The sequence below is a fragment of the Fundulus heteroclitus genome, chromosome 23 (assembly GCF_011125445.2).
Source record: "Fundulus heteroclitus isolate FHET01 chromosome 23, MU-UCD_Fhet_4.1, whole genome shotgun sequence".
NCBI classification, from domain to species: Eukaryota; Metazoa; Chordata; class Actinopteri; order Cyprinodontiformes; family Fundulidae; genus Fundulus; species Fundulus heteroclitus.
This window is the reverse complement of record NC_046383.1, coordinates 12,054,678-12,080,918: the sequence shown is the minus strand read 5'-3', so window position 1 is coordinate 12,080,918 and position 26,241 is coordinate 12,054,678. Positions and strand designations below refer to the sequence as shown.

The following is a 26,241-nucleotide window of genomic DNA, read 5'->3' as shown; positions in this document are numbered from 1 at the left end:
AAATGTATTTTACTATGATTGTATGTGATAGATCAACACAAATTTTCAAGGCAGATATTTTAGTTAGACAGAACATTTTTTAACAAATCTGCCTGGGTGATTTAAAAGAATTTACTTTGTAAAGTACCATGAGATAACATGTTGTTAATCGGCGCTTTATAAATAAACTGAATTGAAAGTTGTCTATTACTGTTAATTGATGAGAAAAATTATTTAGAATATTCTACTTTGTTTTTGTACTAATAGAACCCATGAAAGTGTGGTGCAGATTTTGATTCAACGCTTTTCCTCAGACACCACTAAATAAAGTTATTAGGTTCAGAGGTTTTTAGAAGACAAATAGCATCATGAAGACAAGATACAGGTTTTGTAGAAATTCAGCATTAGGTTGTAAAATAATTCACATAGCTAAAAACTTGTTTCATTAACCCATCACAGAGACTGTATTGAAAGATTGGAGAGAGATTTCTCACAGTTTATTGAACTCTTCACAAAGATGAATCTAATTGGAGAATTACCGTAACATATGACAAAATAGACACAGAAACTAAAATGTTTACAATTCTTTTGTAAACATTTGGAAATGTGTGATAAACCAATAAAATCTATAACAGTTTGAGAAAACTTTGACTTATCTCAGTCATTTAGTTTCAGGGCCTTTTAATAAATGTCTAAAGTTAAAAATAAAAAGCTTTTTTTTTTTTACAGTAAAGAGTTAAGGCTGTTTTTTTAAAGCCACTGTGGGGAGATGTGGGCCAGATTCTAAACTTTGCTGCCACCATGTGGTTCAGCTTCAGCAACCTGGACCATTTGTCATCTCCTATGGATTATTTAAGACAGGTGCCCTTCATAGAAAGGTCCTAATTTAAGTCAATACGTGCGTAGTGCCCTTCTAACACTTGTGGTTGCTGACAGCAGGTTTGAAGGACTATTCGGGGTCAGTGTCTCATTTGTAATTAATGACACCAACTGTGCTGTGGACATGTTGCTTAAATCATTGATCAGCAGTTTTGTATTTTATGAGCCAATTGAACATCTATAAAGGGCACAAATGAAGTAACCAAATGCCAGCAATGTGAACTTGACTAGAAGCAAGTGTGTTAGATTGATCCACTAACATTTAAGGAACAGTTAATGCTATTCCCCATCTTAAAACCAAGCCTGCATCTCCACCAATCACTGAAAGAGGTTTAATGAATAAATGAATGTGACATCCATGCTGCAGATATGCTGTCTAAAGTGATATGTGGGTAATTTCCATTAATTCAATCAACAGTAAAGTCAGAAAGGAAGAAGAACACGGGTCGATATCTTGTTCCTTGTGAGCAGAGCTGTCTCACAGCGGCTCTTCTCTCAGACATTAATCCTTCCCACCACAGAGGTACAGCAACGCCTTCTGGTAGTCTCCTGCTGTGTCCTCCTGCAAAGAGAAAAGACATGAAACCCGTTTTAGTCACAGGCAGAAGTCTTTCTTCCCTTTGTGTTTAAATTGATCAATTTCCCCTCAGTGTTTTTTTCCAGAGACACTCTGGATGTAACAATGACCTCCTAATGTGACATGTGTGTGGGTGAGAGGATCCATGATTGGATCTGCTGCTCCTCCTCTCAGCATGGTAATGTATCCTCCAGCGAAAGACAGAAGCTCGTGTCCTTTCTGGCAGAGGCAGAACAACTGTCTCACATCTGGGAGCCAGTCACATGAAAGGATCTTGATATTTAAAGGCCTGTACTCTACGCATAACCTTCAAACATACAACACTGGTTCACAAGATTACATAAATGCATCAGGGGTGAGAATGTTAGATTAATTTATGGATTTTAAAAGGAACCCATTGTTTCTTTGCAGGGGTGGGGTGATGATACTGTATACTCTTCTTATCAAGAAATGACAGAGCTAATTTAAATTGGTTAGTTAAGGCTCCACTTTGAAACCAGCTCCATATATTTTCAACAGGACTGATGTCAGAGCTTTGTAAGCTGTGTAGCATGGTGGTGGTAGCATCATACTGAGGGGCTGCACGTACTGGTAAATTACGCTCATTGGGTAGGGATTTTGAAGATTGGGGACTACCTTACAGTTATTATACAATATTTACTCAACAACTAGGCTGATGACACTAGAAACAACCGACATGTCCAAAATGAAGAAGGATCCAAAATAAACATCAAACCTGTTTCTATTATAGCCTGATTTTAGAAGAGGTCGGCACTAAAGAGGACATTTGCAAAAACTCCGCTTTTTTAGCCCTTCAATAAAATTAATTGTGTACTTAGATACCTTTTGTTCTTTCTGTACTCTAGGAATGCAGAAAATCTGAATGTATTTTTTCCAGTTACTGCGTAGAAAGCTTTATATTCCGTTTGAGTCGTATTTTTCAAACCGTTCGATTTTCTCTGTTTTCTATTGAGTGTTTTTTGAACAATTACGTCATAGTATTTGTCACAAAGCTGCTAAACAAGGTCCTGGACTTCGGGTTTACCAATTTCATGAATCGGCCATTTGTATTTTTTTCACCATGATTATGTAGTCCAAGCTGAAGGATGACAAAGCTACAAGTGAACATGTGAAAATGTTTGGTTGCTGGGTGGACTAACCCACACAATTCATAACACCGTCTCCCAGCATGTTACAAAAATGGTGGGGCGGGGCGGATCGCTCTGCAGCCTGGAGGGAGGCTGCGTGTGAGATGCCTCCTTTGCATTTAAAGAGACGGCACCAAAACGAGACGCTCCTCAGAACAGGGGCTGAGGAGGCGCTGTAGGGCAAAGTTAACGAGGAATTCAGACGAACGGATTGCAGTTCCACTTTATATAGACCACAAGTGAATGATTTAATTGTGAAAAGGAAAGCATTAAATACTGTACTATGTTCCCTTTAAGTTTCTTTCTTTCTTTCTTTTTTACATGTCCTGTCTGGCAGTGTAGCCCTCAGAATTGGTGTCTGAGTACCAAGGGGAAGCCCAATCATCACAAGTGGAGTCCCATGGCTTTCACCAACATTATGTTTATGGAACAATCCTAGTCCCAACCCTTTTAAAAATATGTGAACGGTGTTTTAGGAAACCAACAAGTTTTAAAAGAGCTCTTCCAATATCAGGGGGTCCAAGTATGATTAATGCCAGAAGCTGATTGATAGCTACAAAAAGTCAGAGTTGCTTCTATGCAACTACCTAAGGGACATTTATCCAGATATTTTAGTTTCCTGTGTAATCATTCCACCCAGAAAAAGGTAAGGGTTGAATGTGATAAGAGAACATTTCTTTTGAATCTGTTCAATTTACGCAAATGACAAAAGTTGCTTAAACTGTGTTTCCTATATCCATGCCTTGGTAAAACCTGCCAGAGATTTAACTGAAAACAAAAACTGAGCAACAACAACAAAAGTAACTTATGTTTATTGCTTGAATATAACAGTGCAACTGTGAATAAGGCAGTTTTTTTTTGTTTATTGTTTTGCATTGTCATCTTAGCCCTGTTATTCTGCTTTTTGCAACGCTTGCATACCTGTTAGGCTGTTTTGCTGGATTTAGTTAACCAGTGAATTAGTTGGCTGATCACCTGTCAAATACACAGGAGGCCAAATACACCTCTTAGACCCGCCAAAATTGGCTATTTGAATGTAAAGCAAAAAGGATTTAACTGCTTTATGTAGAATCATAAACTTATAGCATCTGAGGGAGATAAACCCTGTTTTCTTACTGTAGCAACAAAATGCAGTATGGTTTAAATTGCACTTGGATAATGAAAGGGAATCATGAGGACTGTGAGGATTCAAAGATAAATGCAGCCTTATTTGTGTCTTTCAGAGAAAGAAGCGACTGACACAAAACGGCAGCTGTGAGAATACTTTGTTCATGTAAAAAAAAAAAAAAAGGTTTTTGAAATCTCCTTGAAAGTGATCAAAATGATTTTACAAACAGATGATAACTAAGAAGATAATAGCTGTAATTCAATGAAAAGTGTAAAAATATGATTGAGGATGTATTTTGTGCCGTTTATTCAAAGGTTATTTGCTAATGTCCTATTTATCTATATTCCGTCTTGGAGATTTGGGGGCTTCACAAGAACAGAGGGATAATTCTTCTCTGTGGGAACATCTGGTCCCGAGGGAAAAGATTAATTCACTTCACCGTGTGTGAGAAGCAGGAAAGCAGTCTCATCACAGTGAACAAGACATTTAAAGTAAATTAGCAATCCCTACTCCATCACTGCACTGACACAAGCAGCACACCCACACCACAAGCAGCCATGCAGTCGGATCGATGAGCGCATGTAGGCAAGGTGAAAACTGGAAGACGAATGACTTCCCGTCCTGCAGTCTTTTCCAGCGGACCGTATTGTTTAGTGTGTTTATGAAAAACCTGAATAATGTTAATGCGTCTGTGATTAGTACCTGGATGGTAGTATACAGAGATTGTCCGTACATCTTCTTGAAGTTTGCCCTGATGTCCAACATGTCCACCTCACTCCTCGACACCATTATCCTCATCAGGGTGTCGTCATCAGTTCCAGCTCGCTGAAAATAAAAATAAAATATGGTCGATAAAACAGAGGATCATCTTTAAGATGTATATGTTTGTTAGGAGTTACAGAAGTAATCTTTTTTTGTGAATTAGATGTAATCTTTCAGGGTAAAACTGTCTTTTGAAATAAAAAAAAGGTCTTAAGTTATTCACCATTTTCTTTTATATATGTGGTCTTACCAAACACTTTAACTAAGTATTACCCATGTTCCAAAAAGGAAATAAAATCATGCATGCCAAGGCCTCTTGCACATAGCTCCTATTAAGAAGTAGGGAAAAGTGCACACACAGAAAAAGCACTTCTATAGAGCAACTCCCAGAGGCTAAACTTATGGGTCTGTACAATAAATTGTCTTGGTCAAGAAATATTGAATTTAGGAAAATCTGTCGCGGTAGTAAGATGTCATCAGTATCTTCCAGCTAATTTGATGAAGATTGTTGTCAGAACTGTAATAATTTCAAAACTAGAATATCGTCAGATTATCTGGGCTAACACTAAAAGAAAAGATCTAGAGCACAGGTGTCAAACTCAAGGCCCGCGGGCCGAATCCGGCCCGTCAAGGTAATTTATCCGGCCCTCAAGAGCCAAAAAAAAGGCATATAATTTCATAAAGTAGAGGTATATATCCTTTTAAAGTGTATAAAGTGGCTAAAACTGTGCCTCATGTAAGTGTAACTCACCCCAATATCAACTTTTCTTGCAGATAAATTGGGCCTAAGGTTGCTATTTTACTGTGCATTTTTTATACTTCTATGTGAACTGCAATGAAATTATGAAATGAAAAGCATTGTCTATACACGTGCTACCGGCCCTTTTAATGACTTCATGACGCCAAAGTGGCCCCATATAGAAATGAGTTTGACACCCCTGATCTAGAGCAACGGCAACTCATGCAAAACGAGGTTCTAAATATGGCTCTAAACTGCTCTTAAATAACTAGTTTAATAACTATGCATCCAAAACAGGGGTGGCTGAAGGTCCAGGATCAAGCATTGGCTTCTTCCTTGTTCTCTACAAGGAAGATATCAAAATATCCATTGTTCTTATTTAATGAATTTAAAAACTATAGAGAATTGTAGGGTTATGCTACTAAGCTCACTTGTGAATTCCAAAAACAAATAAAAATGTATTAACAAAACCTTTATTTATAGAGCATTGAAAGAACGTAATGACTTGCCACTAAAACTGATCAATTTAGAACAAATATTTATATCTAAAGGACAACTGAGGAGATATATTGGCATTGACTATTTGTAAAGATAATTGAACAACTATCTGTGAATGAAATGCAGGATGTGGACAGATATCTGTATAAATTGTAATCTCTGTCGAAATTGTATTGAATCTTTATACATATATATATATATATATATATATATATATATATATATATATATATATATATATATATATATATATATATATGCTTGTTATCCTTCACATTGACAATATTTTTGTATAAGTATGTTTTTAAAAAAGAGCTCAGCTAATGGGGTTCCAAATCCTAAACTAAAACCTCCAAATTGCACTTATGGACTCATTGCAGGGAGACTAAAGGAAGTTGCACGATCATCATCTTTCAGTTCAAACATAAAATGGTCTTGATTAAGATTAGTATAACTCATTCAAAACATCAAACTCTTAAAATAAATGGTTAAATCAGTGTTGAGTCTACACATGCAGCGACAACTCAATTAGGTGAGCGATAAAGCAGCTAAAAGAAAACGCTGAAAGGGATTGAGAAAGCCTGATCAAGACAACTTCAAAACATTAAAAGAAAATATGAGAACATGGTGAGAGGATGCAGGGATAGCCTAAGACTTCACACATCAGTGGATGTTTTGCATTATTTGTACTTTTCTGTCTTGCCAACAAAAACATGTTCAATGCAGGGTAATTAATCATAAAATTAGGGTTATACTCTTAAATGATTTATAGAAACGGTTGACCAGCAATGACAGGGGGCAAATGTTGTTATTTGGTTTTTAAATGGTCCTTAAGTTTGTCAGTAACCCCGTCGTGCAGCAATGTTGTCTTTTATCGGCGTGTGGATGAATGTCGGTACCTACCCTCATGGATTTATAGAGACTCTCAGCAAAAAAGCCCGGCACATTTCTGGTACATTTCACTGTGGGGAAAATATGACGAAGAAGAGGCTGAATTTAAATAGTAATAAGATGAAATAGCTTGAAACCGTCAAGACTGTGTTGCTCCAATATGTATGACAGGACAGAAAAAGCCTGAGGAGGTGCTGATTTTTGTCACTGCATCTGGAAACAGCCAGATGTAGTGGATCTTACCAACAGCTAGCAGTAAGTCTTCCAGGTTCCCCGTGGTCTCGCCTTTGATGCTGTCCTCTATGTCAGAGCCACAGAGCTTCTTGTACGCATCGAACACTAGAAAAACAGTCATGGTGACAGTTTTATGTTGCTGCCCGAGTGCCGTGTTCAGAAGAAGCACAGTCGAGTCATTTTAAATCAAATTGTATTTGACTAATTGTCTTTTTGGGATTTTAATTGAGTTTGGTTGAGTGTAAAGCATACAGTCCGAATGGATCACCGCAATCCTGTTTTCTGAGTTTTCTGGGATAGAAAGATGGACGGATAGAGGGAGGAATTACTTTTTTCATCAGCAGTGACAGCTTGTCAAAGGGGGGCGCTAGGGTACCACCCCATCAAAATGTCAGGAAAAAAGTTTGACACAGTAAACGTAAAATACAAGATAAAAAAGTAATTTACTCATTTGTTGTCTCATAAAATGTGTCTGACTTCAGATTTTTCAGCATTCGTGATCCATTTTAGGTCTAAACCACATTTCAATCATGAGGGACGCCAGCCAGATGACCGTGTATGTATGCTTTAAAACGTTTGTCCACCATGTGACTTCATCCTGGTTTCTAATCGGATGTTTAAAGATGCTGATCCGGGGTCAGTCGGTTGCCAATCAGTGCTTTTTGTGTCATTCTTTATCTAATCAGACTAATTTGTGATGCCTGTCGATCAAAGTCACACCCCTGGCAGCTCAGACACACAGGGGCGAAAGCAGCAACAGGCTAGTGACTCATTTTGAACTGAGAAAGCTTTGTGGATGGGAAGTGAAACGTCTTCAGCTTCATTATAGAAGTCCAGTTGTTTTATTTTTTAACCTTTTTGGGTTCATCATCTGCGACAGACTGGCGACCTGTCCAGTGTGTACCCCGCCTCTCGCCCATTGAATGCTGGAGATAATGCTAGAGCCCCATCCAAAATGCATTTCTCATTTTTCACCTTGCTTTCAGCATGTACATATTTAAACTTGACAAGGTTATTTGCTGCCCAAATCCGTCAACATCACACTTTCTTAACTTTGTGCCTCATTAATAGTCAGAACAAGTTTGGTCACCTGCCTGCGTCTGCAGTAAACAGCGTTTGCCCCAGAGGTTGAGGCTGTTGAGCATCTGATCTTATAACCCTCGGCTGCTCTCTGCGCCGTTTCTCACGTCTGGATATTTGGGCCAGCTTTCTAATCTACTTTTTGTTGTCAAAGGGCAACAACCACCGAGTGATCATTCCAATATCAGAACCTCACCTTTCTGGAGATGCTCTGAGCTCCTGTTGCCAAGTATTGTGATGAATTTCTCCTCGTCGGTGCCAAACTTGGCCTCGCCGGCGTCATACAGGTCCTGTAATGGCAGAGCACACTCCTGTGTTCACACATACGCAGCCACCTGGCAGAGCCGGTGTGACAGCAGTAATGAAGGGCTTTGCACTGACGAAAAGCACCCGAGAATAAGAGCGCTTCAGTTTCTTCTGTGCTGTGATGGAGAAACCCTTCATTTCTCTGCAGCTAAACGAGGGTTCTCATTTTCCTCTCATACAAATCACGTTTAAGGAATGTAAAAAAATGAAGAAAAAATTTGAAGTGTTCCCTGATTTGTTTGGTTGAAAAAAAGAAAAGATGAGTGTGGTGTTTTCACAGATGCATTATGAAAAGATCCAGTTCACTGCTCAATATCAATAACAAGAACCAACATGTCTTCTTACTGAAGGTTTAGACTACGTCAGTAGCTGCCCTATAGAGGAATCCTGCTCCAATAAATCGTCGCCTTTAGCGGCAAGACAGCTAGGAGAACCATATGTTGACGAAGAGGATTATGGAATTTAAATGATTGTCTAATTTAGTACGCTGGCCATTAAATCGCTGCTTAGAATGTGCCTCTGCATTTTCACCTTTCAGAGCTGTTTGTGCTGCTTGCCGAGAAATGTTAAAATGTCGCTAAATTAAAGCCAAAGTGTCTCCTAAATTCCCAACAGGCGTCTGTTCTTACAATTTATGTTGTGTCGTGGGGCTTAAATTTAATAGCTTTCTATTATCAGAGTAGTAAAGTGCAAATGTGCGGAGCAGTTCATCTATATGGGACGATTATGCAGCTCATTGTGTTTAAAACCAATGTTCTGTGGCGATGCAAGAAGAGGTGCAGCGCATGGAGCAAGAGTTAGTTGTCCCTTTCTGTCATTTATACACGGTGAGGGGTAAATAAAGTTCCCATGGCTGCAAATACAGTTTTATAACGCCGCAGCTTGTAGAACCACATTTAGTATCAGGAGTCTTTGTCAGTTCTGGTAAATTAACAAAGACAACTAGATAGGTGTCGAAACGTTTTCAGAAAGAACTGAACAGAAGTCCGGTTGCCTCCGATTTAAGCCTGTTTGCTGTTGCGATGACCCAGATAACTGAGGATTTTCACATGCACTCATTTAGTATCAGTGACACCGTGTAGTCTTTGTTTTCTGTATGATCTTGTTAGTATCTAACATCATTGAGGTGAAACTATTTTCTTTTCCAGTATTGTTTCAGTTCACTGATGTTTCCACGCATGCATCTCGCCGAGCTAAGTGAAAGTACCGGTTGCCTCCGATTTGTGATTTTTGGGAAGTGGTGGCCGAGTGGTTAGAGCATTGTGCTTGTGTCCCAGAGGTTCTGGGTTCAACTGCAACTCTGGGTCCCTGAGCAAGACCCTTAACCCCAGATTGCTCCCTGGATGGTGCACAGTGGCAGCCTACTGCTCCTGAAGGGGATGGGTTAAATGCAGAGAACAAAGTTAATTGGAATGCACGTTGCAATGACAATAAAGCTGATTATTATTTAAGCCTGTTTGCCGTTTTGAATTTGCTGCTCTGTTTGGTCTGCTAACCCTTTGTCCAGTTTACGTCCCAGTATGGAGCTAAGCTCGGCTGTCAGAGAGATGGTCTAACATTTGACTGAAGAATACATATTTGTACAGATGTTTGCAAGGTGCCTAGGTCCTGTAGGTACAAAAGGAGCCTAAATGATCATCCCTCCACCACTGTGCTGATATGTTCTGTTTGATTTTATCTAAACACTGAGATGTGCATAATGGCTAAACACGTCTTTGGTCTAATCTGGACATAATGACATTATAGAAGAAGTCCTTTGGATTATTTAGATGGAACTTTCCAAACCTCAGACCTGCAGACATGATACGTTTCTTCAAGCCGTAGTTGTTCCCTGCAAGAATCCTTGTCATTTAATCAGTAATGATTAACATTTTCCACTTGTACAATACCAGGGATGCACAACAGGGCTCTACCTGGTTATTTGGGAACAGACCCTTTTTTGGTACAGTACCTTTTCGGCTGATGATCTCACCCATGTTAATGTGGTGCCTTGGTGACATGTGTAAGTCGAGTAGAAATGAGTCGAGTCAAACGAGGAGACACCAAACTTACCAATAGCCTTTCTTGCTTTAGAAGGAAGGACCTGGGGTTGTTTGGAAATGTCCTTGTAACCCTTACAGGATTTAGGGGCTGCAACAATTGATTTTCTAACAAGCATTTTTGGCATTAATACACATCTGTTTGCTCCAGTGCAGCAAACTGTCTAAAGTTCTGCTTCCATAAATGTGGTCACTGATGATGAGCAGTTAATGAAGGTCTAATGTAGATCACCAGGTTGCTACATTTCCAGTTAAATCCCATGATACGACTTTGCTGCATTTTCTTTTTGTCATGTTTGCAGAGCATTCGCAGATTTAGTGAAGGGTAAAATAGGGTCTGACTACTGATGACAAGGAGATCTTCCAATATTCAAATTTCATAATCATTTACAGTCATGTGCAAAGTTGCCTATGTACCTTTTTGTTCAAGATAAAACCGAAAAAAATAGATAAATAAAATACAGTACTGTGTTGAAAATCTTAATATTTCCCATTTGCACTGTATGTGTTCTAAAATGCTATATGTGTGAGAAAGGTTTGCCAGTAAACAGAAAGATTAACTAATCAGTCAATATCAGTGGCTTTTTCCATTTTTGGTTTGCTTAGAGACATTTTTTTTTACTGAATATATTTGTTACCTTGGCGTCATTTTCAATTTTGTCCTCTTCCACTGTCTCCTCCCGGCTCCCCTTCGCAGACAAACAAAGTCAGAAATGCAAGAGGACAGACAGGCGCAGAGGCAGAGAGACAGGGTGAGAGACAGAGGAAAAATTAGACCAGCGGGGATGAACTCAGAGTAACTTCTGAACCGAAGTAGATTCAATTATCCTGAGAAGGCACCAGAACCGTGTTATTTTCCTTTACACAGCCAGTCACCTCTCGACTTCAGACTTAAATCTCTCATGACTTTGTAATGAAATCACCAGGGACTCTCATTATCATGACAGGAACATCTTCCCAGCAGGTCCCTTCTTTACCTGCAGCAGGATCACCAACAGTCTGCCGTAGCACCCGCCGGTGTCACTGCTGATATCCTTCTCCAATTTGCCACCAAACTCTGGGGGGAAATGAGAAGAGGAACAAAAGGAAGCTTTGACTAGAGTTGTTTATGGAAGCAATCGATAGCTACAGCAGGAGTGATTTAATTAATTGATTAGCAGGACTCTCTTTTTTTCAGATTGGAGAAACTGAGCTCTTTGGCTTTGGACCTTTATTTCCATTTTCTTTTTCAAGGAACATACAAGTCAGCTCTGCTACTTGACACCAGAGTTCTCTCTTCTTCCGCTCTTTTTAATTTAATAGCATATAGTTTGGATGTAAAAGGAAAATATGATGCAAGACATTAAAATCTGGGGCTTTTAATGTGCAAGAGATGAAAAGCTCCTCCTTTAATTGTCCACAGATATTCTTGAAATCATCCAAGGATTAAACTCAAATCCAACTAAACCTACCTAAATCTCATCTTGAGATGATTTAAATTGTTTAAGTAAAGTCAAAAACAGTTTTTTTTTTTTACTTGTCCATCATCGGCAATTCTCAGAAGCGGTTTCATGTGTTTGGGGTGTAATCCATCAGGGTTTGTGATCCATGACTGCAGTCCCAGTAATCACGTTTCTCTGCTCTGGTCTGCCTCATTACATCACCTTTCTTGTAGACTTTGATGATTTCTTTTATCTGTTCACCAGTCCTGGAGGCCAAGATCTCAATCAGTACTTGGTCATCAGTCCCCGCGCCCTGGGAACCAAACAGAGTACGCACACGCCGGAGCTCAGTACGAAACAACATAGATGTGCTTCAGAGAACTCATTTCACGTTTTTATCAGCCTTTAGAGGAGCGTACAAAGGAGAAGAGGCTAAATATCTTTGGAGTGAAAAGCTTCATGGTTTCATCTATCATCCATCATATTTTTATATGTCTGTGGAAACAAATAAGCCAAGAAAAGCTTCACCATTAATGCCAAATATGAAAAGATGTGGAAGTGGAGCTCTAAAGAAAACAGTTTCAACCTCTGACCCTAAATAGATCTGAAGCAGATAGAGGGAGACATGAAAGGCCAGTCGGTGCACACATCCTCATGACAGAGGATTTTCATTACCGTGAACTAGTGCCATATTAAAACGTTTTTAAAAATGCATGATCAGACCCAATGCTGAGGGGGGTCTTTTTTCTGCTTTGTTGTAAGATTTTCCAGTCATGGCCAACAGCAGAATGGGTGTATAATCATAGTGAACAGTGATTTTGATTTACGATCATTGACTATTTAGGATCATTTGCAACATGTAAAAGCCAGATTATTTTATTTTAGTTTGTCATGTTCTGATGAAGAATAAAACATGAGATGTTTTTTAATGGTTGCCTCGAATTATTGATCGATGTAAAGTCACTGATTTGATGTGATTGGTTGGGCTTCCTTCCATAGAGATGTTTCTCTTTTGGTTTGAGACGATATTTGTTGTCTATTGGGGCTAAATAAATGAACTGAATTGTCTCACGCTGTGTCGTGACATACACCGTCACCTGGAACTACAATGACAATTAAATAAAACACAGGTGGGAAATTAATTAAACATGTTTAGAACTATAAATGTATGAAGGGTTAAAGGGGGCAACATTAAATAAATAAATATATCATGAAATAATAAATGTCCCATGAAATAGTGAAATGTAAAATTAAATTAATAAACGCACCATTAAATGTTCCATTGAATAATTAAATGTAAAATTTCTTTATTTAATACATCATTAAACAATTCAATGTACCACTAAATTATGAATTGTAAAATTAAATATTTAAATATACCTTTTAAATGATGTCATTAAATCATTAAATTTCGTTTTTGTTAAATAAATTCATCTGAATATACATTATATTATATCACTCTATTTATTTATTTCATGGTGTTGTGCAGCAGCCGATGTTGATCCTGTCTGACACAGCTTCCCTATTCTGGACCACAGCAAGTTCTCTTGTGAACTTATTAGGGATACTTCAGACCAAACTAGGAATATAGGCTGGAGTAGCTCAGACAGTGTGTGGTAACATGTTAATGAGGTTATTCCTACACTTTACAGCAAAAATATTGACCTCGGAGCTAATATTCGACCAAGAAGAAGTCGTTTTGTCTCACTCAGGGTGAAGCAGCCAATCAGACGTCAGGGACGTCCTAATCCCGCCCACTGTGTTTGATGGGTGAAAGTGACAGTTTAAATCAGGGGTCACCAATCTTTTTGAAACTTTGAGCTACTTCATAGGGGTTGTGTCACGTGAAGGGCTACCTTTACTGACCTTTTAACCAGAAGAGTCAGAGTTCACCTTAACTTTATGCAAAATAAATACAATGTTCATGCTTTGTTATAGATATTGTCATTTTAAAATCTATATAAATGCAAATGTGATTAAAAAAGACGAGTAACAGGATAAAATAAAGTTTTGGTGGTGGATTGTGGTTCTTTTAGAACAGGCTCGCGGGCCCCATGTTGGCGAGCCGTGCTTTAAATGATTTCATGATGGGTCTGCTGCGTGAAATAAATAAATACAGAGTGAAATAATGAAATGCATGTTCATATGAAGTTATTTAACACAAATTGCATTTAATGATTTGATGTCATAATTTAAAAGGCAGATTTAAATATTTAAAGGCAGATTTAAATATTTAATTTTACGTTTCAAAATGTGTAACAATCTTACACCCTTCTGACATTTCAACATTTAGGGAAGGTTGACATACAATTCCCATCCCTCCTCTTGTCCCCTCTGAATTGTAGCTCACTTTTTAAACATTTATGACTGAATTACTGCAGCAGCACATGGGCAACATTATTTCTGCTGTGTGAAGGAGAGCAGCTGCAGCCAGGCGACTGGTGAAGACTGAGACATGAACCAATTCGCCCATTCATAAGTCAGTGCATACTAAATGAGCCAAAGGTTTAGAATCACATCTAATTCATTTTAAGACAGAATAGCTTTTTTATACAGGGAAAAAAACGTCACTGTAATGCAATTTTAATGAACGTACATTAGCTGTTTTAGGGGTTTAATCAACGGCAAGAGAGGAACTATGTTGAAAATATGAAAATTGATGATTTACTTATGAAACCTGAAACCTGGACAAAGTGAAGCCTTTTAGGAACAGCCTTATTAGTTACCTTCAGAGCCTTGTGTAGTAGAGTCGCATCATATAAGACCGGAGGCATCATCAGTGCCACGATCAGGTTCTCCAACAGCCCACCGAGCTCAGATTTCAGCTGACTGACTAAGTCCTGCCGTCGAAGAAAGAATAATAGCAAGAGGACCAGAATCATTAATAATTGTATTTGTATAGAAATCTACACTCGCAATGTATTAGTCATACTGACAAAATGATTGATGCAGGTTGAAATAATCAAACTAGCAGTCTAGACATAACTTAAAAAAACAGACCAGAGGTAATACGTCACAAATATTAGGATAGAAATAAAATTTAATTCATATATATATATATATATATATATATATATATATATATATATATTGCAGCACATATATATATATATATATATATATATATATATATATATATATATATATATATATATATATATATATATATATATAGATAGATAGATAGATAGATAGATAGATAGATATATTTGACAAGAAATTACATGAGAATAAAATTGCAGGTCAAATAAGCGCCCCTCGACCAGTGTAGCTTGTTGTGGTTTCTCATGACGTCTGCTGCTTACGACATTTTCCTTTGATACCATGGTTGGCTAAAACCAACCTTTGGTAGACGGGCACAAGGTGTCGCTTCGCCCAATAAGAGAGTTTGGATGCATGATCCTCTTTTCCCTGGACAGATTTGATGGGAGCAGTCCCAGGTTGATAATGTGCAGAACGGAGAGTGCTACACATTATTAACTGGGTGGCCAGGTTAGGGAAACATTATGTTTTTTTTTTTATTGTATGTCTGTATGGTCTTTGACATCTCTAAAATGTAACTTAATTTAAAATTGTATATTTCTTTTTAATAGGTTCTGGCTTTAGATATCTATTTTCCAAATAGCCAGTTTAGGGCATTTGTGTGTTTTTTTTTATCTCTTAAAATAAAAGTGAGCAAATTAGCTTTTTCATGGCCTCATCTTGATATAATGGTGTAATATTCAAAGATATTGCAGGGGATATTTTGCAATTTGTTCTCATGTATATTTTTACTCAGTTTGATCTATTTATACTCAAGGCAGTGATTATCTTTGCAAGAAAAAACAGTAATAACCTCCACAGGTGGTCATAAAACAAGTTGACAGTGAGATGGAACAGGAGGGGCATTAAAGCATGAAATGGCCATGTTCCTTTATGACAAGATGCACAGCTTTCTGTTCCATGGAGACTGCTTTCCCTGAATGCTTTTGCGAAATGATAGCTCAACAGGCAATAAACCTTTATTCTGAACATTGCTGGGAAAATATTGCTTTAGTTTTGTCTGTTTTTTAACCTCTAACGGTTTTTCTAAGATTTAGCTTTATACATAGAGCCAAGTAACTTTTCACATTTTCATTTTATGGCTTATTTATTATCAAAGAGGTGACAACACCAAATACATGAGAGAGCATTTGTGCTCAAGCACAGCTCAGTGTTCAGTACACAGTACTGGTTAGTACAGTGCAGTACAGGTATAAAACAGATGCTGTAAACTAAGAATATCTAAAAAGTATATAAGTAATGGTTGTTCTTTTTCATCAATTTACAAAATACAGGGTGATTAAATGAAAGGAATGAAAATAATCTAAATATCACTTATTTGGCCTTGAAGGCCTTTGCCTTCAAACCAGCATCAATTATTGTCAGTAAACTTGGAAAAAGTCAGGAACTTTGTAGGACTGGAGTCAAGTTTATGATCAACCAACAATACCATACAGATGATAAAGGCTTTCCTACACTGTGATTTTAGCAATCTTAAAAGACTACTCCATGACACACTGTGCAATGTGGATTTCATTATCTTTGGTATAATGTCAAGATCAATGTGTGCACATTGTACGACCGCTGGTTACTACTAAATCGTTTCCACACTATGCAACTTCAGCCGTGTCTGCCAACCATCAACAGCACCGGCTGGATTTGTTATTAAAATAATCAGATGTTTAGTACCATGCTCTACTCTTCCCAAATCCATCCAAAACAAAACCACGATCAAATAATTTTATTAAATATAGCCTGGTAATAAATGAAAGAGTTCACTTTGGATGAATCTGTTTAATCAAATGTCAATGTTCTATCATGAATAATATTAAAAACAATTTTTTTTTTATTCTTATTGTCAAGAATTCTCCTGTTCAGAGAAATAAAGTCTCCTGCAGGCAGAAATAAAAATATCCAACAGGAAGAAAAAATACGTTGGAGACCAAATTATTTATCAGTCTTGGTCTCGGCTGCCAAAGAACAATAATGGAAGCTGTCACCGGTATGTGCCTAGCGTGCAACCCAACATCCACACAGCTGGTGAAGATGCACCTGTTCACAGCCTCCCGAGGCTCCGTGTAGCAGTGGGTTTGCTCTGATTGGAGCAAACGGGACAGGTTATCCACGACAGGAATTGATTCAGAAATCCAAAACGTTCCTTTTTTTTCCTTTTTGCAGGGCAGCACCATTAGGAACCCTCATATCATAAAAGCTCTGATTAGTAGATTTCTGTCATAGTAGCCATTAAACTGAGAGATATTCATTCTAAATATCTGACACTGTCAGATATTGATTAATGGTTATCTTTGGTTGCAAGGCGCTAACAACAGGTCATGGTAAGACTGAGCCCAGCAACAAGACACAAGACAGCTAGGTCTCACCCAGATAAATATTTCTAAGCAGACAGGTGTTTGTGCTGTTAAAGCGCTTTTGAAGAAGTACACAAAATGGTCAACGTTAAGGATCTTAGACAGAGCGGTCGGTCAAGTGAACTTACTCAGGTACACCCATCCACTCATGGAAGAGTTGCAGCTAAAAAGCCACACCTGAAAACAAGGCCAACCAAATCAACTATGCATGAGGACATAGGAACTGGGGTGCAGAAAACCGCAGCTGGCACTATGGACCATTGAATAAAATTAGAAATCTTTGTTCATAGCATAGGCATTTTGTTCGCCGAAGGGCTGGAGTGCGATACAATGATGGGTTTCTGCAGGCAACATGTTGGATCTTCCTCACAGGTTTGGGGCTGAATTTTAGTTTTGGTCAGGCTTAATAGTGTCCTCGATGCTGAGTCATACAAGCAAATACGTATCCATCATGTAATACCATCAGGGAGGCATCAAACATACAGCCAAGATCATTAAGAACTAACTTCAGCGTGTAGAAGAACACCAAGTCCTGGAAGTGATGACATGGCTCCCACAGAGCCCTGATATCAACAGGTCTGTCTGTAAATACACGAGGGGACAGAAGGATTTGAGGAAGTCTATATCCACAGAGGATATGTGGTGAGTTCTTCCTTCAAAAACTGCCTTCAGGACAGCATCAATTCAATCTGGTGAGTCTCACACAGACAAAAAGAGGCAATTAGAGAGATTTATTGGCATAAATTAGAAAAATTCTTTGGTGCTTGGACTCCCGATTTGATTATTGATTATTTATCAGACATGAAAGCTGTGAATGTCTATGAGCATGGATGTTCATTTTAGGATTAGGATTAGTGAAGTCTGCCCCCAGGGTTCAGACACTGGAGGTGAAGGCCAGAGGAGAGAGGGAGTCCAGTGAAGCCTGAGAGCATGAAGGAGGAGATGTGGTGGAGGAGGGCCAAAGCCCAGCTGGAGAGCAGGAGAATTCATTGATGAAGCGCCTTATAAGAGTCTTGTGGGATGATAAAATGAGGAACTGATGCAGACAGGCTGACGCAAGGACCCATGAAAAGGTGATCAGTGGAAACAGGTGTGCTGGGAGTGATTCTTCCAGCTTGAACTTTCGTCTAAACTCCATATCTGCTAGGTGCATTTGTAGATTGAGTGGGGGTTACACCACATATTGATTTGATTTAGATCTCTCTTCTGTTCATTGACTACATTTTGTTAATTGATGAATATAAACCAGAGGTCCCCAATCCTGGTCCTCAAGGGCCGGTGTCCTGCAACTTTTAATTGTTACTCTGCTTCAACACACCCGAGTCAAATAATGAGGTAATTAGGAGGACTCTGGAGAGCTTGACAGCACACTGGGGAAGTAAATCAGGTGTGTTGGATCAGGGACACATGTAAAACCTGCAGGGACACCGGCCCTCGAGGACCAGGATTGGGGACCACTGATATAAACTATTAGCACTTCCATTGTTAAAAGCAGTTTTAGTTTGCAGCATTTTTTTTTTCATATCTTGATCCACCCTAACTCTAAATGATCAATACAGGAAGAATAGTGTCAGGCAGAGATGCAAATAAATCATAATTGAGCACACATGACCCCTTTTTTGTCATTTTTGAATGATTTTCAGTTTATTTAAGATATAAAGCCAAAAAGAAGGAAAAAACTAAATTTGAGGTTATAAATTACAATTTTAATAATTTTTGGGTCTTTATCAGTTTTTTATCAAGATTTTGATGTTAATTTTCCTAAATATGTGTGACCATGCACAAGCCAGGTCCCTGCTGACTGACAAGGCCGTGGAGTAAAACATAATGTATTTATTGGTAAGTGACAGCCAGTTGCTTGTAGTTTTCCATTTAATTTTCCGTAACTCACCTTCCCGTAGGCTTTTTTATAAGCTGCTTTAATCTGCTGACGTTGATCATTGCTGCGGGCAGTCAGAGCCATGAGAATGGCATCTTCATCTGTACCTGTAACAGAGTTATAGAGAGTACCTTTATTAGAAAGAAATGTGGACACTGCCTCCCGATGAAGGATAAGAAAATAAGATAATTTTAACTTGCACACAATTTACCAAAAAGGTATCTATTTATTTTAGGCTTCACTAATTCTTCACTAATTCTCCTCAGCTGTTTGAGAAGTGGGGGTAATTATTATTAGACATTAATTAAATGTTTTGCTCAGTTTCAATACATGACAAATTTATGTGCTCAAATCCTAGAGATAATCAGTCAGAATTTAAGAGTGGCTGAGCTTTCAGTCTGAGTTGGAAGTCTGGTGGCTTTGGAGAAAGAATGATCCACTTCCAAGCAAATTTAGCCTCTTACCAGTCAGAAAATCATTCCTGTTCTAAGGCTTTATGGATATGGCCATAATAGAAAGAATCAACCTGACCCGGTTCAACAGTGAGAATATTGTTCAAACAACCATAAACTGACTTCATTACTTCTTTAACGAAGGTCATGCAAATAATCAAATAAGTAATGCTGGCTTTTACTTGCCATTCTAATATTACCGCTGTAACAGCTTCTAATCAAATGCACTTTATTAAAGGGCAAATATGATCATATTTCTGCATAAAACTATAAATACTGAAAATGTAAAACATAAATAAATAATAATATCCCTTTGTTTTGTTTTTTCAAAACAGATGAGTTAAAAAAAACTCTTTATGACAACAAAAAGCCTGTTTTAGCCTCCCATCCCTTAAAAACAGGAAGTGAGGTCCATATATGGGTGATGATGTTTGACCTGGATCCCATGTGTCTGATGCAGTATTACTTTACAAACGATATAGACACAGCTTTCTTGATAAAAAAATATAAAATAGATCAAATTTAACCAAAATATGTTGAGTTAATGATGAATGAAAAAGAGTACTGTGAGCAAAGATCATTCAGACAGGAAACATTGGTCAGATCCATGGAAGGACAGATTTCTCACAAACCAACAATAGACTCTGCCTTAAAACACTTTTGTCTCAGGATTATAAACCTGAAGGAAGGACAAAACACATTTTATGCCAAAGCCACGACACATAGCAGGAACAGGGAGTCAACAGCCAAACCGCAGAGGCAGCTACAGCTATTGTTTCTGATGATTACGTTTATCAGGTAAGAAAATTATTTCTCTTACAGTGGTTTTAAGTTTTAAACCATCATCTGTGATTATAACCAGCTGCTGATGTCATTAGTATTAGTTGTCAGTCAAAAAAGCCCAATGAATGGGAGAGTGACTGCATTTGCAGTCTGACTGTGTGTAAGTCAGTATTTAACTTCTGTCTAGAGGAGGGGATATTGTTGTTTAAATTGTGATACAACCATCAAATTTTGCATAAATAAAGTAAAAGTCCCTGTGTGAGGAAAAAAACACATTGTTAGCTAATGGTTGACATTTTACAAACATCAGAAATGTCCAGTACCGTGTCATTTCTTTACTTTATTACAGAACGCTGTGAACCAGTTGATGAATTTACGCTTACAGTTTTTGTTGAAGTTTACCATCCTTACATTTCAGTTGATCACAGATATTTAAATACTAAGTATAAAATAACACACAACTTTTTTCAGACATTTAATCGTACTAAACTTCAGAACGATTTAGTTTTGGGTCCATTAGGATTTCCATTTTTTTTATTTGCTTCATGCCAAAGCAGCAAGAGAGAGAAACGTTTAGATAGCTGTTTTATTAATTAAGCTTGCAGCTTCAGGTTGTGTAGGAGTTCTTCAACCGGATGGTGAGCTTCACAAAATAGATTGTCTAATCATGAGCAATAAACTTGATGTGGAAACAAAATTAAAAAATTTGAAACAAAATAAAACATAGGCTGCAATACACTGGCGACCTGTCCAGGGTGTACCCCACCTCTCGCCCACTGACAGCTGGAGATAAGTACCAGCACCCCTCTCGACCCCTCAAGGGATAGATGTGTTAGAAAATGTATGGATGGATAAAACATAGGAAAATGGAAACTAAAACCAAATATTAATGATTTTAAAAAACAGTTTAACTAGAACAGTCAAAGGCAATCCTAAACAAATGTGTTTTCAATCTTGATTTAAAAGTACACAGGCTTTCAGCACTTTTACAGTTTTCTAGAAGTTTGTTCCAGATAAGTGGAGCATAGGAACTAAATTCTGCTACTCCATGTTTATTTCCAAAGCACCTAGGTTTGTCTAAATATGGTGAGGGGTCATTTTAGTGGTGAATGTTTTAGCAAATCTAACCAAAGTTAAGGCTATGCAATCATCAAAGAAAACAAGGAGCTACATACCAGACATTTCAAGCTCTCAAGTTAAAATGTCATGACAAAGTAACAGGTTTGGACGGGTTACCTCAGGAAAACTGAGGTAACCCTCAGTTTTCCTGGGGAGTTTTTCTTTCCGCTGTCGCTTCATGCTTTGGCTCAAGTTCAATTGGCGCTATATAAATTGAATTGAATTGAATTGAATTGAATTGAATTGAATTGAATTGAATTGAATTGAATTGAATTGAATTGAATTGAGTTCAAAACTTGAATGCGGGTCTAGTTAAGGCAAACTTGAACAGATCCTAAGATATGACATATAAGGCAACCAGCTAAATCCTGGGCGTTGATCCCAAATACACCATTAAATCTTCAACACAATGGCTTGGAAAGCATAACTTCCAAACTTATCCTGGTTGAAATGCTGTGGTTGGATTTAAAAAATCCTGCAAGCCTCAATGCACTGTGGGAAAGGGGTAAAGAAGAGCAAAGCAAAGACATGCACATGCTTGGGATTCTGATGGCAAGATAACCTTTAGAAGATGCGAAAGTATTAAAAACATGAAATTTAAAACAGAAACATGCCCTGGACTGTAAATTGAATTTAGTTGTAATAATCTTAAATTATTACAACTAAAAGTGGTTGTAGGGTCCATTTAATTGTAGGTTGTACAAATTTTGAGAATGTTGGACAAAGTTTTGGAGAAAGAAATTACAGTGTCATCATCATACATCATGATCAACATAATGATAAATCAATTTGTATTTGCCAATTGTTAAGGTGAGTTATGACAAAATCATGTTGGTAATAATACCTTTATGACTAAATTAAAATTCAAGTAAGATGTACCTAAATATGACCATAACATCAAGGTTGCTGCTTTTCTCCAACAGTCAGTTTAATTTACTGGTTTTGGTTATTTGAGAGACCACAGACTATCTTTACTACATAGAAGCCTCTGTGAGCTACTTTTAGTACTTTTCAAACAGTGAATATAGATTTTTTTTTTTAATCCAATGAGACTGTAAAGTTGATTCCAGTTTCAAGCTCCTGTTTATTCCAGCTTTGGATGCCTGGTGATAAAAAGGTGCTTTTAGCCTATTTCTATTGGAAACTAATATGAATTTTATATTTGTTTAGTTACATCTTAAAACATTATGCAAATATAATTCACATGGAAGCATTTTAACATTTTTAGACAGTTTACCTTTTGCTCTGTCTATAATTTTATGGAGGTTTGTACTGTTAATTTATCTGCTTTCACAGAACACATTGTTTGAATTAAGTTTCAACTCTTTTTAACACTTTATTCATGTTCAAACCCAGTTATTTTTCCAATACAAACACATCAGAAAAAATGTGTGTTATGGTTTTGCACCAATTGTAAACTATCTTATGCTCTGGCTTACATGATTGCTTTGTGTGCTTAGTTTCTGAAATATTTTAGAGAGGAGGGGAAAAAAACAGTACTAGTGTGTATGGTAATAAACTTCTGTGCAAATACCTGTGATTATATGCAAATGTATCATTTGTTAGGAGGAAATCGAAAATGTGTGCAGGTTAAAAAAAACTAACTGTGTCTTTCAACCAAATTATGTAATCAACTGTTTTTTCATAGATTTAACTGTAGAAGCATGCACATCATTTAGCATGCTGAAAGAGAGTAAAAGATGAGCATTTGAATGAATGAATGGCTAATGAATGAATGAATAATTTTTTCAGACAATCCAATGAAATTATTGCATACAAATATTATATATATATATATATATATATATATATATATATATATATATATATATCCATTAGTGTTAATTAGCCAGCCACAACCTCCTTGGGGGAGGTGGTGGCCTAGTGGTTAGAGCAGCGCGCTTGCACTCAAAGAAGGATGCAAGTACCCGGTTCAATCCCCAGTCACGACACTCTGGGTCCCTGAGCAAGACCCTTAACCCCTGATTGCTCCCCAGGCGCCGCACAGTGGCAGCCCACTGCTCCCCTAAGGGATGGGTTAAGATGCAGAAGTGAATTTCTCCATTGTGAGATCAATAAAGTTCAATTATTATTATTATTAATCACTAAAAACTCACCAATTCCTTTCATTGCCTTATGGAGAAATTCAGCATCCTTTTTGGCGTTGAAGTGAACAAAAGGTCTGACGCTGCCTCTGTATTCCTGTAGATGGCAACAGGGAAGACTGATAAACATATTTAGTTCAAGCACCAACAGACCTATATGATATTTATTGTCACTGTTTAGAAAAAAATCTAAATAAAGGTAAATAAAATCATGTTCATACTTTTTTTCCGGATATTCTTAAATTGTTTAAGCGTTATTTTTCCTTCTAGGCTTGGAACACTGAATCGGTAGGAAAAAAAAAACCTTCATATACATGATACACATCGCTGTTACACTTTAGACCTGAATGGTCTTTTAAGCTATTGTTCTCGCTGTAAATAATGAATGTTCCAAAGAAAGGCTACCTTCTGTGATTCTGTAAAAAATTAAATAGTGTGATAATTGCTACAAATATAACTCAGCAGCCGCTCAGTTAATCCTTAACGATGACAGTCAAATCTCTCGTGAGGTGCTACTCGTCACGTTTGAGGTCTCCGTCTTTAATTTTTGTTATGTGGGTGTTAGACATTTATTGTGTTTTACTTGTGTTCAAAGGCGTTTTACAGGGATCATCTAATTTAAATGAAAAGCAATAAAACATTTTCCTCAGCTGCAGCTCAAACCAAAAACTATTATAGAAAGAATGAGTGGAAAATATTATCTCCTATTCCTCGCAGTCAGGGTACTTCTTACCACGATGTTGAAAAAATGCCTTGGTGTTTTTGAGTGTTAACATTGTAACAGTGGACACCAATGAGAAGAAATACGCCGCTCAATGAACGCTACATGTACACATTTGTTATGACAAAAGATTAAAGTGAAGCACTTGCTTAATTTCCATGAATATTATAGAAATAGGAGGCTGTTTCTCCATCGGTCAAGATGCTGCCAGGCAGCATTGTGTCAAACCTGTAACTGTAACCTTCAACCCATTGTGGACACAACAAACCGTGTTTCCATGAACATGTAATTGAAGATGGTACAAATTATCCCGATGTCTTCGGCTGAAACTTAGTTCTTGCTACTTATCCTCATCAGATGGTCTGAGGCGTCGAAAAAGCTTAAATCAAGTGTATCAGATGAATGTGCTTCTTTTCTCTTTTCTGCTAATGTAAGTTTATTGTGGAGAAAAACCCTTTTGGTAATGAGTACAGTGAAATTAGGGATCGTCAGAAACATAGTGCATCGGGACAAACCCAGTGCTGTGGCAGCAAGTTATAAGAAATCAGAAAACTGATGATGCTTTTAGGGTTATCAAGAAAAAAGTCTGTGCTTCTAAATGAGGAAATGAGGACGACCCTGCAGTGTCAGTACCATTTAGGTGATTAGAAAATAACCTTTTAGAGGCAAGATACGGTTCATTAGTCAAACATAAAGGTTAGCCCTGTTGTGTGACTACAACACACTGCTCTTAATCTCAAATAGAGGAATAAAACAAATGTTATTAGGCTGGCTCCACAAAAAGCAGATCTTTTCAGTGTATTCAGCTAATATAAAATGAAACACTAGCAGACAGAACTTACCATCTTATGTAACGATGAGGTGAAAGGATAAGCGTTTTAAACTGAAAAGCAAATGAACAGATATTAACTTCCTCCTGAGAGATTAGCATGCCAACACATGCTTGATTCAACACCAATCAGCTTAAAGAAGTGATAAAATGGGTCTCTGTTCTCACCAGCAGTGTGTCTTCCTCTCTTCACAGGTCATCTGTGGTCCAGGTACCTCTTTTTTTATTTTATTTATTACACTGCCCTTTAAAGCTCCTCCTCACAAGAGAAAGCAAGCAGCGCTCACCTTGTCTGCTGGAAGTGTTGCATTTCATTCCACACGAGTGAAACAAGAGAGAATGACCCCGTGTGTCCGTTCACCCCTGTGCGTCTTTTAAAAGGCAGCAGTAATGAAACAGATGCCTCCATTGTCCAGAAATACACAGTAGATGTCGTCTCTGGGATGATATAACGGCGTCCACCTGATTTCAGACCAAGCCCAGTGTACAGACAAAAAACTCCACTGGGATTATAATAATAATAATAATAATAATAATAATAATAATAATAATAATAATAATAATAATAATAATAATAATAATAATAATAATAATAATAATAATAATAATAATAATAGTTTTTGCTTAATTATTTTTGAGGAAATAAGTTATACCAAATCAAATTAAGTCCAGTGAATATGTTATTATAATACATTAATATGCATTGTACAGAAAGCCAGCACTACTGAACATGGCTTGTATGTGTTTTAAATAGATGTATCAACCTCTTATTAAAATGTTTCAAAAATTAGGAAATATATTTAGTAAAATGTACGTTAAGATGTAAAAACTTTACTCAGGGAGAAGAAGGGGAGCTTATGAGTCAAAACTACTGTTTGGATCAAATGGCTTGAGGTGATCAATCTCACATATAACAATTTATTTCACTGTGATGGATGAGAGTTCAAAAGACGTAGATCTTTTGAATAATAAATCATCAACATGTCATTGTGCTTTGATGGTATTACTCATTTGCCTTGAAAATCATTAACTTTTTTTGACATCCTATCAGGCAGGTAAATAGCAGGTAAACCTTGGTTGAAGCGAACAGAAGGTTCCTGATGGGAGCAGGGAGTCCCGGCAGAGCAAAAACGTTGGCTCACATGTCTTTATTGCTGCCTCCTTTCCCGCGGACCTTAATTAAAGTGAGCACTTGTGAAACGATGAGAGTGTGAACGTCGTCTGGGACATGATCCGGTAACAGAGCTCACCGTTTCATATCACATACTCCCAGACTGACATGAAACCAATTTCCTTTATTCA

General features: G+C 37.5%; 1 protein-coding gene across 1 annotated transcript; it reads right to left on the bottom strand.

Moving 5' to 3' along the window:
• Positions 1-578: 578 nt before the first annotated feature.
• Positions 579-25,292, bottom strand: anxa5a (annexin A5a). The gene is made up of 13 exons (XM_036127748.1): positions 25,108-25,292; positions 24,953-24,993; positions 23,402-23,486; positions 18,943-19,037; positions 14,388-14,501; positions 11,884-11,974; positions 11,218-11,297; positions 10,879-10,929; positions 8,092-8,185; positions 6,825-6,920; positions 6,594-6,652; positions 4,394-4,516; positions 579-1,420 (listed from the first exon to the last, which is right to left on the bottom strand). Exons 2-13 carry the CDS (start codon positions 24,953-24,955, stop codon positions 1,361-1,363), a joined length of 951 nt encoding a protein of 316 aa, XP_035983641.1. The 5' UTR covers positions 24,956-24,993; positions 25,108-25,292; the 3' UTR covers positions 579-1,360.
• Positions 25,293-26,241: the final 949 nt, after the last annotated feature.

What these genes read in the sequence shown, in the direction of transcription:
- anxa5a (XM_036127748.1), bottom strand. An exon ending in CTCAGAGCATCTCCAGAAAG is followed by an intron (nt 6,921 to 8,091) that starts GTGAGGTTCTGA and finishes CTGTTTTTCTAG; the next exon opens with TGTTCGATGCGTACAAGAAG. An exon ending in AGACTTACTGCTAGCTGTTG is followed by an intron (nt 6,653 to 6,824) that starts GTAAGATCCACT and finishes TTTTCCCCACAG; the next exon opens with TGAAATGTACCAGAAATGTG.